This window comes from Terrapene carolina, unplaced genomic scaffold (genome assembly GCF_002925995.2).
Source record: "Terrapene carolina triunguis isolate 2854851 unplaced genomic scaffold, T_m_triunguis-2.0 Scaffold93, whole genome shotgun sequence".
Taxonomy (NCBI): domain Eukaryota; kingdom Metazoa; phylum Chordata; order Testudines; family Emydidae; genus Terrapene; species Terrapene triunguis.
In genome coordinates, this window is record NW_020664444.1 from 18,133,144 (window position 1) to 18,148,760 (window position 15,617).

At 41.8% G+C, this 15,617-nt stretch overlaps 1 protein-coding gene across 1 annotated transcript in view; it reads right to left on the bottom strand.

Annotated features, from left to right (window-relative positions):
• Positions 1-15,617, bottom strand: part of XYLT1 (xylosyltransferase 1) — a 316,864-nt gene that overhangs the window by 19,334 nt on the left and 281,913 nt on the right. Inside the window, exons 9-11 of the mRNA XM_029911280.1 lie at positions 15,056-15,318; positions 9,145-9,340; positions 8,532-8,687 (exon numbers count right to left, since the gene is read on the bottom strand). Of these exons, the coding sequence (XP_029767140.1) occupies positions 8,532-8,687; positions 9,145-9,340; positions 15,056-15,318 (615 nt within the window). The remainder of the gene's footprint in view (positions 1-8,531; positions 8,688-9,144; positions 9,341-15,055; positions 15,319-15,617) is intronic.

A 15,617-nucleotide genomic window follows, 5' to 3' on the forward strand; every position in this document is an offset into this window, starting at 1 on the left:
AGGATCAGGGCATAAATCTATGTTATTTACAGAAACACACACACACACACAATACCTCTGGACAATGACATGAATCAGGATCTGTCAGTGTTATAATACTGGCATTAAAACATGCTTTGAATGGAAATTCAACAAAGAAACTTAAATTTGGTAACAAGCTTTTTAAACATTTAAAAAAAGCCATTGCAAATATTAAAGTTGGCAGATTATTGATCCAGAATGAGAACTTAGAACATTTAGTGTTTAAGCAATAAATAAAAAAAGATTAATTTATTGTCCAAATGTAGCTACTGAATATTCACTGCAGTAGCTTTTGTCTTTAATCCATGTGCATTGCCCAGTACAGACACGTTGTAATGAGAGATCAGAGCTTTTTAATGTATTGTAAGAAGTAAGCACAAATTAGCTTGGCAGGGGAGCTTAGTTTTTACACATGGACACATTAGCGGGAAATCCTCAATCCTGAATGGGATGCTCAAAAGACCATGTAGACATGTAAATGCCTGTTTTAGGTACATAACTGCTGATTTGGGCAGCGAGATGTTCTGTTGAGATGCCCAGGTTTCAAAAGTTAAAGCAAGAACTGCAATGAGTCCAATGACCTGATATGGGTTTGAGTGAGCCTTTGACTAGACACCATGTGAACGGGAGAGGTTCTCTCTCTATTTTGTTTTGCTTTTGTTGTTGAAAGAGGAAAATTAATTTGGAAAAGTCTATAGTCAGAGAAAGGTAAGGAAACCGCAGACTCAGACTGGATTCCCATGTCACCCCTTTGCCCAGTACTGTTCATTAACCAAACATAATATACTGAACCTTGATCGCCAGAATCGTGTAGTTTGGGCCCAATCCAGTTGCTTTCAAAGTCAACGGCTTCAATGGAACTTGACTCAGGCCCTACTTAATTTACAGATCAGACACTGCCCCCCCGCTCCTCAGCAGTCACGGCACTCCCTTCCTGATTGGTACCAGGGGATTATTACTGGTAAGCCCTATTCTTACTGTCACAGCATTAACGTTCTTCTTTTATTTACTAGCAGTAAAGTAGCTGATTCACATCCCACAGTAAATATTTAATAGACCTTTCATTTTCCTAGCAGCTTTCATATTTCAGTGCTCTTAATATGGGATTTAATGGCTCACCTGTAACCCACGGATAATGTGAATTTACCAGCCTTTGCTTATACATTAAAGAGAGAAATATTGGTAAACAGATAGCACAAAGGCATACATAATAGTCAGCCCTTTCTGAAAGGCATTTTTTTCACCCAAACTGCCTATTATAGCATATGTTTATGTATAACTATCTAGCCTGGGATAACCACACACACATGTGCAGGAGCCTTCCTTCTTGGATGACTGAGGTGCTAAAGGAGCATTCAAGGAAGACAAGGCCATTGTGGAGAAGCTAAATGAATCCTCTGCATCAGTCTTCACTGCAGAGGATATGGGAGGATCCTGACACCCGAGCCATTCTTTTTAGGCGGCAAACCTGAGAAATTGTCCCAGATTGAGATGTCAAGTAGAGGAGGTTTTGGAACAAACTGATAAATTAAACAGTAGCTAGTCACTAGGACCAGATGGTATTCACCCAAGAGTTCTGGAGGAACTCCAATATGAAATATATTAACTGTGGTATGTAACCTTAAATCAGCCTCTATATCAGTGAGCAGCGGATAGCTAATGTAATACATATTTTTAGAAAACAGTTTCAGAGGCAGTCCTGGTGAGCCTAACTTCAGTAGCAGGCAAACTGCTTGAAACGATAGTAAAGAACAAAATTATCAGACACAAATAAATATGGAATGTTGGGGAAGAGTCAACATGGTTTTCGTAAAAGGAAATCATGCCTCACCAATATATTGGAAATCTCTGAGGGAGTCAACAAGACTGTGAACAAGGTGTCCCAAGGATACAACATACTTGAACTTTCAGAAAGCCTTTGACAAGGTCTCTCACCAAAGGCTCTTAAGCAAAGTAAGCAGTTATGGAGTAAGAGGGAAGGTCCTCTCATGGATCAGTAACTAGTTAAAAGATAGGAAACAGAGTAAGACTAAATGGTCAGTTTTCAGGTTGCAGAGAGGTAAATAGTGGGATCCCCCCAGGCTCTGTACTGGGACAAGTGCTGTTCAACATATTCATAAATATGAATATGGAAAGGGAGGTGAATAGCGAGGTGGCAAAATCTGCAGATGATACAAATTACTTAAGATAGTTAAATCCAAAGCTCACCGCGAAGAGCTACAAAGGGATCTCACAAAATCGGGTGACGGAGAGACAAAATAGCAGATGAAATTCAATGCTGACAAGTGCAAAGTAATGCTTACTGGAAAAACATAATCCCAACTATACATACAAAATGATGGGTTCTACATTAGCTGCTACTACTCAAGAAAGAGATTTTGGAGTCATTGTGGATAGTTCTCCGAAAACATGTGATCAAGTGTGAAGTGGCGGTCAAAAAAAGTAATGATGTTAGGAACCATTAGGAAAGGTATGGATAATGAAACATAAAATGTCATAACGCCTACAACTTTAATATTGTGTAAAGTTCTGGTCGCCCCATCTCAAAAAAAGATATATTAGAACCGGAAAAGGTGCAGAGAAAGGCAATGAAAATAATTAGGGGTATGGAACAGCTGTCATACGAGGGGAGATTAAAAAGACTCGGACTTTTCAGTTTAGAAAGAGATGACTCAGGGGGGATATGAGAGAGATCTATAAAATCATGAATGGTGTGGAGAAAAAGTGTTATTTACCCCTTCACATAACCCAGGCGTCACCCAATGAAATTAATAGGCAGCAGGTTTAAAACAAACAAAAAGATGTACTTCACACTACACACAGTCAACCTGTGGAAGTTGTTGCCAAGGAGGAAAGGTCCATCAGTGACTATTAGCCAAGATGGTCGGGGATGCACACCCACACTCTGGCTGTCACTAAACCTCCAAGTGCCAGAAGTATTTGGCACTGTATGCTGTCAGAGACAAGATACTGAGCTAGAGGCTGATTGGTCTGACGCAGTATGGCCGTTCCTAAGTTATGATAATGTTTTTCCTTCCCACGAGGGTAGTGACCACCCAAAGCTGGCCTGCCACTAGACTCTTGAACTCTCTAAGTTCTCATCTCATCTTAGGAGAACTAGCCACCCAAACACAATGCCTAGGTGCTGATGATATACAGGAGTACAATCTTTGGGTATGCACTGCCATTGACACGTAGGCCCCAAAGCCACCCACTCCATCCACACTGACTGAGGCGATCATCAAGGTTTATAGGTGAACTCCTGCAGATGAAGGGCACAGGCAGAAAGCTAGAATGCCAGCAGTGCAATAACATTTTGAATCCATCTTCCAGCAGCAAAAACGCCTCTTACAGGACTATATCACTGCAGCAAAGGAGGCAAAATGAGCCTTCTACTTCTCCACAATCAATGCAGCAGAATCATGGCCAGTAGAGCCTATTTCACATAGTGAACTGGCTAACCCAGACTGCATAGCCCAGACCCAAGCATCCACTTCTCTGATAAGATCAATTGCATAACTATGGAGCTAAATGGGAAAGAAAATTCCCTGACCAGACTGTATTATCCACTTGAGTGTGGCCCTGTCACACTTGCTGAAGATCAAAAAGTCCTGAAAAATAATACAGCCACAGTGTATGGAATGGATCCATGACTCTCCTGGCTGGTAAAAGCCAGCAAACAACTATGCCCACTACGAACAGGAATGGCCAATGTCTCCTTCAGAGAAGCACACCAACCTAACTCCTTAAAAAATGCAATAGCTCGCCTAATCCTCAAGAAGCCTACCCTTAAATCCTGAAGACCTCTCAACTACTGTTCTGTCGCCAACCTCCCTTTCTTGGGCAAAATAATTCAGAAGCTAGTAACCTCCAACAACATGTGATATCAGCTAACATCCTAGATATCTCATAACCAGGATTCAGATCAGGAACGCCATAAAGACAGCTCTGGTGAGACTAAAAATGGCCTTCCTTTAGCCATTCACACAGACAAGAGCTCCATGCCCAGCAGAACTTAGACTGGCAATTAGTAGATGCCCTCTCCTCTGGGGTTCTGCAGGGATCCATACTAACCTCTCTTCTCTTCAATTTTTACCTGAGAGCACAGAGAAACAGGGAGATGCCATGGGCTCAGTGGCCAACAGTGTGCTGCTGACACTTAACTACAGTAGAACTTCAGAGTTACGAACACCTCGGGAATGGAGATTGTTTGTAACTCTGAAATGTTTGTAACTCTGAACAAAACTTGATGGTTGTTCTTACAAAAGTTTACAAGTTAACATTGACTTAATACAGCTTCGACACTTTACTATGTAGAACAAAAATGCTGCTTTTAACCACCTTAATATAAATGAAACAAGCACAGAAACAGTTTTCTTACCTTGTCAAATCTTTTTTTTTTTTTTAAAAAAACCTTTCCCTTTTTGTAGTAGTTTACATCTAACACAGAACTATACGGTATTTGCTGCCCCCACCCCCTTTTTTTGTGTCTCTGCTGCTGCCTGATTGCGTACTTACGGTTCCAAATGAGGTGTGTGGTTGACAGGTCGGTTTGTAACTCTGGTGTTCTACTGTATGTATCTCATTCTCAAATGTCAGCATGCCTGCCAGAAATCAGCTCTTGAATGAAAAGCAGCTGGCTGAAGCTGAATCCAGGAAAGACTGACATGATGCTTCTCAGAAAGGAGAAATGCTCTGAAGAAGTAGGAGAGTCACTGTCTCCACCTTCCACTGAAGGCATACAGTTCCAATTTGTCAGAATGGTGTGAAACCTTGGGATGCTCTTTCACTCCTCACTGAGCTTGGATGACCAGGTTAGCATCAGTATCTAAAAATGCCTGCTTTGTCCCTTCCTTCTGGAGAAGGACCTGGCTGCAGTGATCCATGCCTTCGTCACCTCTAGGCTGGATTACTGTAATTCACCAGATGGAAGCGGAATGTGAAGGTGATGCACAGGCGCCAGCTGGTACAGAATGCAGTTGCCTGCCTTCTCCACGGTTTAGGCCACCAGGAGTACATCAAACCCATACTGATGTCCCTCCTCTGGCTCACAGCCGGCTTTTGATGCCAGTTTAAGGCTTTTGTCCTAATTTTCAAAGCAATTAGTGGATCAAGCCCCAGCAACATTACAGACCACATTTCGATCTATGAATGATTGACAGCTGCGCTTCTCCAGGACAATGCTCATCAGAAAGCCCAAGATGAAGCATGTGATAGCTGTGCATAAAACAATCTTGGACAAGGGGACCTGGCTACAGAACTATTTTCCAGAAGGGATCAGAGGAATCCAGAGTGTGATTGTCTTTAGGAAATGCTGCAAAACCTTCCTCTTCGACCAAGCCTTTCCACCATAAAAATGACACACACACACACACACACACCACTGACACCCCTTTCTACCAAATAAACCCCTGCCAATGAGAAAAAAAAAAAAAAGCAACCACACAAAGACCTTACCTCAAGCAGAGATTTTACCCCAAAAAGGGAGACTTGCCAGAGACTCAATAAAATCCACTAGAGACTTCACTATTGATGTTATGTGGAAGATGGTCAGATACTACAATGATAGGCCAAAGCATAAAACTCTGAAATCCCATACCTCAGCCTAGACGTAGCATGAAGGAGGCCCTAGCCTAAGGAGTGAGGGGTATGCTGGAGACAGAGAGGTGGTACGGCTGGAGCGCAGTGTGCTCTGGCAGTCTCCAGCTTTGGTACATTCCTTCGGGGACCTCAGCTAGATGATGTATGTGAGAGCAGCCCAGGCACTGCTTTAATCTACACTGGGGCCAGGGCCACTGCAGATCAGTCCACAGAATCAGGAAATCACAACCAGTTTCTTGATGTCCTCCCCAGACACACACTCTCTTGTGCTGAGCAGATTTCAGTGCAGGAGAGGGGCTGAGGCTTTCAAGTTGTAGCATTTTATAGTGAAGGTGATTTTAAGCAATTTTGAGAACTTTTTATCCCTCCTTCCCTCCCTTCCTCTGAGCCCTGCCCTAAAACATTCTTAAAATAAGTTTTGGATACCGTATGTGGAACACACAGAGAGCATGATGATGTGGGCTGGTATCAAGGCTTCATTAACAGTCATTTGGGATGAGCTGCAGAGCTCTCTTGTGGCTTTGACATTCAAGAGTAAATCGCCTATTCGAAATCCACAATGGAAAAACTTTTATACCACATCACATCGTATGATAGTTTTCTATAGAGACAGCCATATGCTATAGACCTCTCTCTTAAGGTAGATTATTCTGGGCTCCCGGAACAAGATGTGAGTGCTGGGGATACTTGGGAAGCTGGAATTCTCCCTTGTCTCATTGGTATAAAACTCCTGTTTCCATCCTTGTTCAATCCCAAGATAAAATTTGCCCAAAATAAATTATGCCTTGATTATGGGTTTGTCTCTCATTGCTCTTCATAAGCAGGACCATTAGGTTCACACAATGCACGCTAATTACTTGCCACCTGGTTTATTTTATTCTCTGTGATAAATCACAACTTTAACAAGGCCAGAAATGAACTTAGTGTTCCAATGATACAGTTAGAGCTGAAGTCTTTTAATACTTTAAATTAAATCAATCTTTCCCCCTCCAAGTGCATTAAATTTCAGGTTTCCTAAGATATAGCACAAATCCAGGTTTGCAGTAGATGACAAGGACACCCTCACAAATATACAAATCATTTTTGAGGGGTCTGGGGCTGCCATCCGATGAGGATGGAGTGGGGGAACCCTAGCCATTTCTCCCTCTGACGTTTCCTCTAATCCTAAAATTCGACACAATAGAGTGTGTTCAGAATCTACTGTGCAACTGCTATTCTGCCGTAAACTTTGCCAACACTTTGGTACCTCAACACTAGCACTCTCATAATGTCTATCACACTCACCTTTCTGTCTCACGCTTGTATTGGTGTTGTGGAAAACCTGCTCGTCAGGAAGCAGAGTTTGAGGAGCAAAATGGGGGAGCGGTAACCATAATAGTAGTAAAAGCAGCATGAGCCTAATCGGAACTGTAGTGATCCTATCACCCCTGCTATACTATTGGTTGTATGCATGGACCACAATGACCACTGTAAACTTTAAGTCTTATCTGCAGCACATTTTGAAGCAGCCTCCCTGTGCTCTTCCTGCTGGCCTCATTTGTGTGAGCCAGCAAAAGGACTGCAGTGCCCAGCCAATAACCACCTTGCCAATTCTAATGCACTGCCTGATCGCAAGAAGAAAGTTATTGGGAAAGGCAGCACTGATATGGCATGACGAGCATAACCATCATCCTGAGTTTTCTGTCTGGTTGCTTAGCTCACAGCCTTTGATCCTAAGACTGTTGTAGTCCTTATAGTAGGGGCACGGATTGGTTTATTTGACAGTCATGAGATCTTTCAGAAGCAAGAAATGTCATTTAAAATGACGATGGATCGGTTCTGGGGCTTGTCAGCCTTGACTGAAGCCAATGGAGTTATTCCGTATGTACACGAGGGAGCAAAGCTGGGTCCAAAAGCAGAGAGATCTGTTTTCCAAGGCGAGTGAGAAAATAAAGTAAATGTTTAAATGATGATTAAAATGATTGGCTTTGTGCTTCCTAGTCTTTCTTAATATGAATCAACTGCGAAAGGAGAAAACAATCTGAGACGCAACAAACAAAACTCTTTTCAAGAGTATCTGGATGACTATTTTCCAGTGGAAGAAAAATTTCCTTCTGAAGTGAGAGGAACTCACCAAGTGTCAAATTCTTCCCTTGCTTACACTTACATGACTGCCACTGAGGTCAGTGGGGGCACAGGCATCAATCTTAGGACAGATTTTGGGCCTTTTCCAGGAACTGATACAAGTCAAGATTTTTTCTTTTTCTTATTAACACTGTATTTAAAATGGATACTCGAGTACTTTAAACACATTTTGTCACTCAGCTAGATGAACTGTTTCTGTTGCTCACCCACGTGTTTTCAAACGTAGAAGCACTTAAATCAGGAATTATGCTAAAGTAGAATTAAGAACCAAACAAACAACAGAAGTGCTACAAAGAAATACAGCTTGTATGACAATTTATCACTGCACGAAATGGCAAGTCAACCACCAGACACATTGATAAACAGAATGCATCCCACATTCATCTTCTTAATGGGACATTAATTTCTTGGATTTGCCACGCACACCAAAACACTGAATCCTACCTAGGCCTTTCTTAATTGCCCAAGAAGATGATAATTTATGGACTTGGCCATAATGACTGGGAACAAATTTGTTCAATCAATTTTATGCTTTAATTGAAATTTGTGGCTTAACAAGAAACATCATGAAATTAACTGTTTAGACAGTTATATGTTTAAAATACAATATAGATGTCAGATTCTATTATTGGTCTATTTCTCATGATGTATTTTAGGGGTACATTTTTTACAGTGTGTGTGTCAGATAATGGGACAAATCCCAGGAGGAAATAACAGGATTTGTGGGTAAATCTCAGCCATTGCTGTGGTAATTTTCTCTTTGATGTTCCTACATCAATATTCTATCCATAATCCCCGACTTTTCCAAATTTTAATTTTTTCAGGGTGCTCACGAGAGGGAGGATTGAATAGCACAGGCTAGAGAAAAGAGCTGGCTCCATCACACAGTCCACCTCAATCTGGAGCTGCAGTGCCCTTTCCTCCCGCATCCCCGAGTCTCTCTGGAAGGGGAAATTGACACGGATGATAAGTCCTGTAAGATACTGACCACCTGTGGTGAGATAACTGCCCTCATCTGCCACTTAACTCAAGGGGATCTGAGGGCATTTACAATATTGCAGGAAGTGCTCAGCATGTTACATGGTTGGGCCATAAACCATGATTTGCATCAATATTTCCTATGACGAAGGACTTGTGCACTAATGCACTGAGCCACTCTGCCTCAGACGTGTCTAAAATGCATTTGAAAAAGTTGATGAATTGACATGCAAATTCACCAGTTGTTTGTAAAACAAGTGGCTGATTGGTTGGTTTTTTTTGCTCCACTAATTGGCTGGCTATGGGCATTTTTTTTTTTTTTTTGGCGTGGCTGCACAAGGGGGATGGGGTGAGGGCTTGTACCAAAAATGCGCCCTGGCTGGCAAAATGGCTAGGACTGCTCTAGCTAGGAATGCTTACCTCTGAAAACTGCAGCCTTCCAAAATCACTTGGTGGACTAGCAATCTTAAACATTTTCTTTGGCATCACCCAAGTTTCCAAAGTCTCTAGTTTACTGACAGCCAGATTTGTTGCATGATGTTTGATTAGGAAGCCCTGAAAACGATCAGCGAGGAAGTAGAGTTGGACTGAAACTGGATGGCCCATGGGATAGTACCTGTAAAACACACAGTATACGCACATGGGCATGGATTATGAAAAATCAGACACATGAAATCACCATTTACTTCAGGCTAATGGTTTAAAAGGACATTTGTTTCAAAGAAATATGCTGCTTTAACATTAAGAGATACTAAATTTGTTCATTACTCATTATCAGATATTCATAGGCTTTTCTGATTACTCAAACAAAAAATTGTTAGTAAGAACATGCATTCATTTAAAAGGCATTCAAAGCTAAACTTTTACGCTGTCTCTTTGGACCAGAAAATTCCATTTCCTTACAAATCCTTTCTGCTTAAAAGGTGCTGCACAAAGGTGGACAGTTTGAACTCTGAAGATATTATTTTACTGAGTGGTGAGGAGACCAAACTACAAAGTTTTCCCAGATTCAGGGGTGTTCAGATTTGGGGTTCCACTCCAAAGTGAAGTCCATATCAAAACCAAATCCAAACTTTCCTCAAAGACAGGGGTATCCAATTTCAAGTCATGTTCAAGTCATGACACTAAACTAGGAGGCGTGGTAGATACACTAGAGGGTAGGGATCGGATACAGAGGGACCTAGACAAATTAGAGGATTGGGCCAAAAGAAACCTGATGAGGTTCAACAAGGACAAGTGCAGAGTCCTGCACTTAGGACGGAAGAATCCCATGCACAGCTACAGACTAGGGACCGAATGGCTAGGTAGCAGTTCTGCAGAAAAGGACCTAGGGGTCACAGTGGATGAGAAGCTGGATATGAGTCAACAGTGTGCTCTTGTTGTCAAGAAGGCTAACGGCATTTTGGGCTGTATAAGTAGGGACATTGCCAGCAGATCGAGGGACGTGATCGTTCCCCTTTATTCGATATTGGTGAGGCCTCATCTGGAGTACTGTGTCCAGTTTTGGGCCCCACACTACAAGAAGGATGTGGAAAAATTGGAAAGAGTCCAGCGGAGGGCAACAAAAATGATTAGGGGTCTGGAGCGCATGACTTATGAGGAGAGGCTGAGGGAACTGGGATTGTTTAGTCTCCAGAAGAGAAGAATGAGGGGGGATTTGATAGCAGCCTTCAACTACCTGAAGGGGGGTTCCAAAGAGGATGGAACTCGGCTGTTCTCAATGGTGGCAGATGACAGAACAAGGAGCAATGGTCTCAAGTTGCAGTGGGGGCGGTCTAGGTTGGATATTAGGAAACACTATTTCACTAGGAGGGTGGTGAAGCACTGGAATGCGTTACCTAGGGAGGTGGTGGAGTCTCCTTCCTTGGAGGTTTTTAAGGCCCGGCTTGACAAAGCCCTGGCTGGGATGATTTAGTTGGGAATTGGTCCTGCTTTGAGCAGGGGGTTGGACTAGATGACCTCCTGAGGTCCCTTCCAACCCTGATATTCTATGATTCTATGATTCTAAGTGCTTCTCTAATTTCATTTTGTAAGGGAAGGGGTGGACAGTGGGGATATGTCTACACTGCAGTAAAAGACTCACATCATGGCCGTGACTGGTTTGGGTCGGCTGACTCAGACTTGTGGTGCTTGGGCTGCGGGGCTTTATAGTTGGCCCTGTTTCTGCATGCGCTTAATCTTCCACACTATAAGTAGCTTCAATGCCTTCAATGGACTATTCGTAGTGTGTAAAGCTAAGCACATGAGTAAGTCTTTGCAGGATTGGGGCCTTTCTGCCTCATGGCTGAGAAGCCGAAAAAATAAATTTGTAGATGTGGACAAGGGGAAAAATTTTCCAACCAAATGGAGAGAAATGCAGCTTGGCCAGTTTCTAGATATTCTGGTGACAGTTCTATGACATTAATAAATGTCCACTGTTTACATAATTACTGTTATAAAATTCCTTATCCTTGTGACTTCAGAAAGCCTTTGATACCAATGTACAGATGTAAAAAGTAGTCCATTAAGTAACTGTAGCAAACAGCCCTACCAACCTGTGAATATTTGAAAGCAGTACTGGACACTAAAGCAGAAGATATGTTTGTTATGAATATATTCGATCATAACTCATTATCTGTCTCTCTGTTTTTATGGCCCCCATCACTATTTCATCCAAGTACCTCTCACTGCTACAGTAAAAACGGATGCCTCTTTTACATGATTTGCCATTTGCAATAACATTAAAATTACAAGGTGGTCATCTTGAACCAGTTCTCAATATTATATTTGCCACATAGAAATGAAAAATACAAATTCAAGGAAAGCCCTTCTATCTTCCAATTGCCAAAGATTGGATGCACCACAGAACTCTTCTCCTGCTGCTTTCTTCCAACTCCAACCACTCTTAAATTAAATCACCATACTGACGGTTAGTCTCACGTCACAAAACCACCACATAGTATGCAATGATTGGTATGCTTTCTTCAAGAGAGTCCCACGATGGGAACAGTAGAGGGCACTGCAAGTCAGGGCACAGGAGATGCACTGGCTGAGCTAGTGCCCAATTCAAGTCAATGCAACTAAGTCTCGCTCTCATGAGTACTGGATTCATTCACAAAGGGATGTGTTCTACCCATTGAGTTCTGCAGGGCTGCATGGGTAAAATGGAAAGAAGGAGCTAGCCCAAACTTTTTATAACACAACCTTCTTGCTAGTGGAAAGTTGGGATTGCTTGTGCCCGGGATCATCACCATTTTTTACTTATTAAAGCTGGTCTACACAGCGAGTTCCCGTGCAGTAAGTCAGGGTGCGAATCTATAGCGCACCAGCTTGCCAACGGCAGTGCAGTGAAAATCCCAGCATGCAGCTTAGTGTACTATACTGGCGTATACTGAACCGCATTCCAGGACTTTCACTGCACTGCAGCACTGTCCGCACAGTGCATGGCAAGCTGGTGCGCTGTAGATTCGCACCCTGGTTTGCTGTACAGTAACTTACCATGTCAATATGCCCTTAGAAAGACTAACCAGGAAATTTAGTAGCTTTTCATTAAGCTCTTGAAATAAAAGACACCATGGCCACAGATTTAAATGACTTAAACTTATGGCTCACTCGTTCTTTCATCCTGAAAAAGATTTTCTTGGCAATATAGAAAAAGGTATAATTTATGGCTCTGGCATCAGTATCACTTGCAATTTTTACAATCCTGTAATTAACTGTTAGTCTACTGTAAATACTCAGAAACAAATATGTGACGGACCCATTGAAAGCCTATTGGTGTCACATCTACCCACAAAACCTAGCTTGCTAAAACCAGACTCCCCATGATATAATATCACAGGGAGCTAGCAATGAAGCCAGCCAGCCAGGAACAATGCTGCATTATAAGAAACCAGTACCACCAGGGCTGAAATGTCTAGAGCATGAGAAATAAACATAGCAAGATAGAATACAAACAAGGCCGACACTGATGGACTCTGCTAAAAACACAGCAAACAGGGCACTGCAGCCAGTACAGGCAACAAACTAACTTCTGTTCTGAATACTAAGACCTCCTGTTTTAGGTATATGTTGCAGCAAATATTTACAGTATCAATGAAACTGAGTAAATTATCTCATGGCAGCAGTTGGGAAAAATGTCTAGAGGTGAAAAGAAATAAATTAAATCCCAACACCCTCTAATATGGCTTGCACAGAATATGTCAACACTTAATATCATCTAGTTCAAGAACAGTCTGCCGGGGGTGCATCTTTTTGAGGCAGTGGTCTACCCCTCTTTAGGTGAGCTCTGTCAGACAATTTCTTTTATAGAAATCTTTTGGGCAGCAACAATTTCTCATAGACACTGGTTGCAGCATGGGAGTGACTCTGAATGTGATCTTGAGCTGTAGACTTTTCCTTGTGGTGCCTCCAGCAGTGTGAAATAAACTGGGGTGGTGACTCAGTATCATCTGATGTCGCGTTGCTGCCAGCCCTACAGCAAAAGTGATACAGCCAAGGAACCCAACCCGAGTGGAGATGCCAAAAGGGGAAGAGTTGTGTTTTGTAAAGTAAGGACTAGCCATTCCTATAAAATGTAAATTGGATGGTACTTTAAACTGTACTTGTTGCTACATAATCAGATATTAACAACCTGCATGGAATGTTTGTTGAGGTTTAGCCCAAGTATCCAAGTGCAGTTTCAATTGGATATGATAGTCGTCACTTCCTGCCATAAACTGTTTCATAGTTTTGCTGTGTAGGGTTAAACAGCTATATTTCACCCCAGAGGTGGTTGCATTTCAATGGTGGATGAAGGGATTGCCTTGTAAACAGTCTATCCGTTTAAGCTGGAAAAGCACTTTGTGATCCTTTGAGATGAAAGGCTCTATATACATGCAGTAAGATAATATAAATAATCATCACAATGTTGGCAAAAGGAATAAGAACATAAAGCAATTGCAATATGATTTTATTACCTGCCACATGTAGCTCTCATTTCCTGCGCTGGTTAAATTGCTACAAGCCAAGTGACTTTGGCAGTCACCAGATCTGTCTCTTTCAAGTCAGGGATGGTATGCTCCCAGTTATTATTTATATCTAAGTGTTATTGATCTTTTATTGCTTTGTAGCAGGAGCCTTTACTGGTAGGGCTGTAATAGAAATCTAGATCACTTATTTCCAGAGCTTCTCAAGTGGGACAGTACTCAGCACTTTGGTGACTGACTAAGAATGGCACAGAGAATTAGGTTCCTACTCAAGAACACACGAAGGACCAACTCCATTTGTCAAACTGCAAGGAATGGCTTTAGCACTCAGAGCTAGATTAAGTGTGTTTTCTGTTAGGGTAAAAACTAGAAGGGCACATGAGTCCCGACAAACAACGTAAAAGTAATTACATTTTAGAGCAGAAAGGGAACCATACAATACAAGGGAAGATTTAAAGGATGCAATATCCTTGTGTTGAAAATAAAGAGCTTTAACATGTGAGTGCAGACAACAAACACCTACCACAAGACTTAGCTTTGCTTTGAAACGAATGAAAGTAAATCTGTTTAACTATAAACATTTGTTAAAATGGATTTTTCTTCACTTGATTTATAGCTGGAAACCTTCAATAAAAAAGTGTGTCTAACATCTTTTGATTTAAAAAAAAAATTATTAATTTATTCATATTAATGGAATAATTGCCTGTTGCTTTTTAAAACACCACTGGCTGCATTTTCAGCAGAAGGCTACTGCAACTGTTCAAGAAAACTTAACTTGTGTGATTAGTTCTTGTGAGCACCACACATAAAAATCTGCTCATAGAGGGGCAAGCAGGAAAGATCGTTAACCCTCATTTTTGAGGGACTGAAATCCTGTCTTCTGCTTCCTGGCAAGTACAAATGTCAGCATGACCTCTGCTGAAATGAGACTAAGAATCCAGGAGCTGTGAATATAAACATATACTCACTAAATTAATAAATAAAACCCACCACCCAAATGGAACCTGTCACTACTGACTAGGCATAAGAGGTGCTCTTTAAAAGTATATCAAACAAATCACATACATAATGTCAACCCTGGACAACCAATATATATCAGTAAGTATAAACACCTTTGAAAATATGCAGTTTATCAAACCCAGAGCTGACAAGTCCTGTACATACATCAGCCTATACAACAAAGTGGGTGAAATGCCCTGGGTGGGTGAATTGTTCACTCCATTCTAGTCCAGCACAGTCACTCTGTACTGTACATCACACTCTAATATTCAGATCTGATATAAAGCTCACTGAAGTCAGTGGGGAACCTCACTGATCTTTGGATCAGGCCCTGTACCTCTAAGACTCCTGCTTTTGCAGGGAAAAAGAAGAAGTTTCCAACTAACCGGCAGCTGTTGTCTCCATCAGTGTGCAATGACGTCTCAGCTCTCCTTAGGCCCAAGCGGGAAAATGAGTGATACATGGTCAGAATGACATCACTGAGGCTATGGATGCCGTCGGGCTCATCATATATATTCTCCCAGTACGACCTGAGGCCTGGCGTGCCAGATGGGTAGTTACCATACAAATAATAGTCCAACTGGCCGATGATTTCTTGATTCACCACGGCTTCAAATTTGCGGGCAAAGAACGTTGGCCTGGCGGTTTGCTGTGTTGATACGAAAGAAAAAATACCTTAGAGTTAGTTCCCGTTTCCAGTCACAAACCTCTTGTTCTAAGCAATAGGCTGGAGCTAAGGATGTAAGCAGCATTTACCCATGTCCACAGACAAGTTAAGCAATAATGCTGGAGATGGAGTAAGTGTTATATAAAAATCTGTGCTTTCCTCCAACCATATTGCAGAAGATCCCTATGCTAGTGCACAAAAGGAGAAACTTCTTGCCCCACCCTTGAGCCTTACCTGTCCAGGGCCAGACAGAATTTTATTCTAAATATTTGGTTTTACAG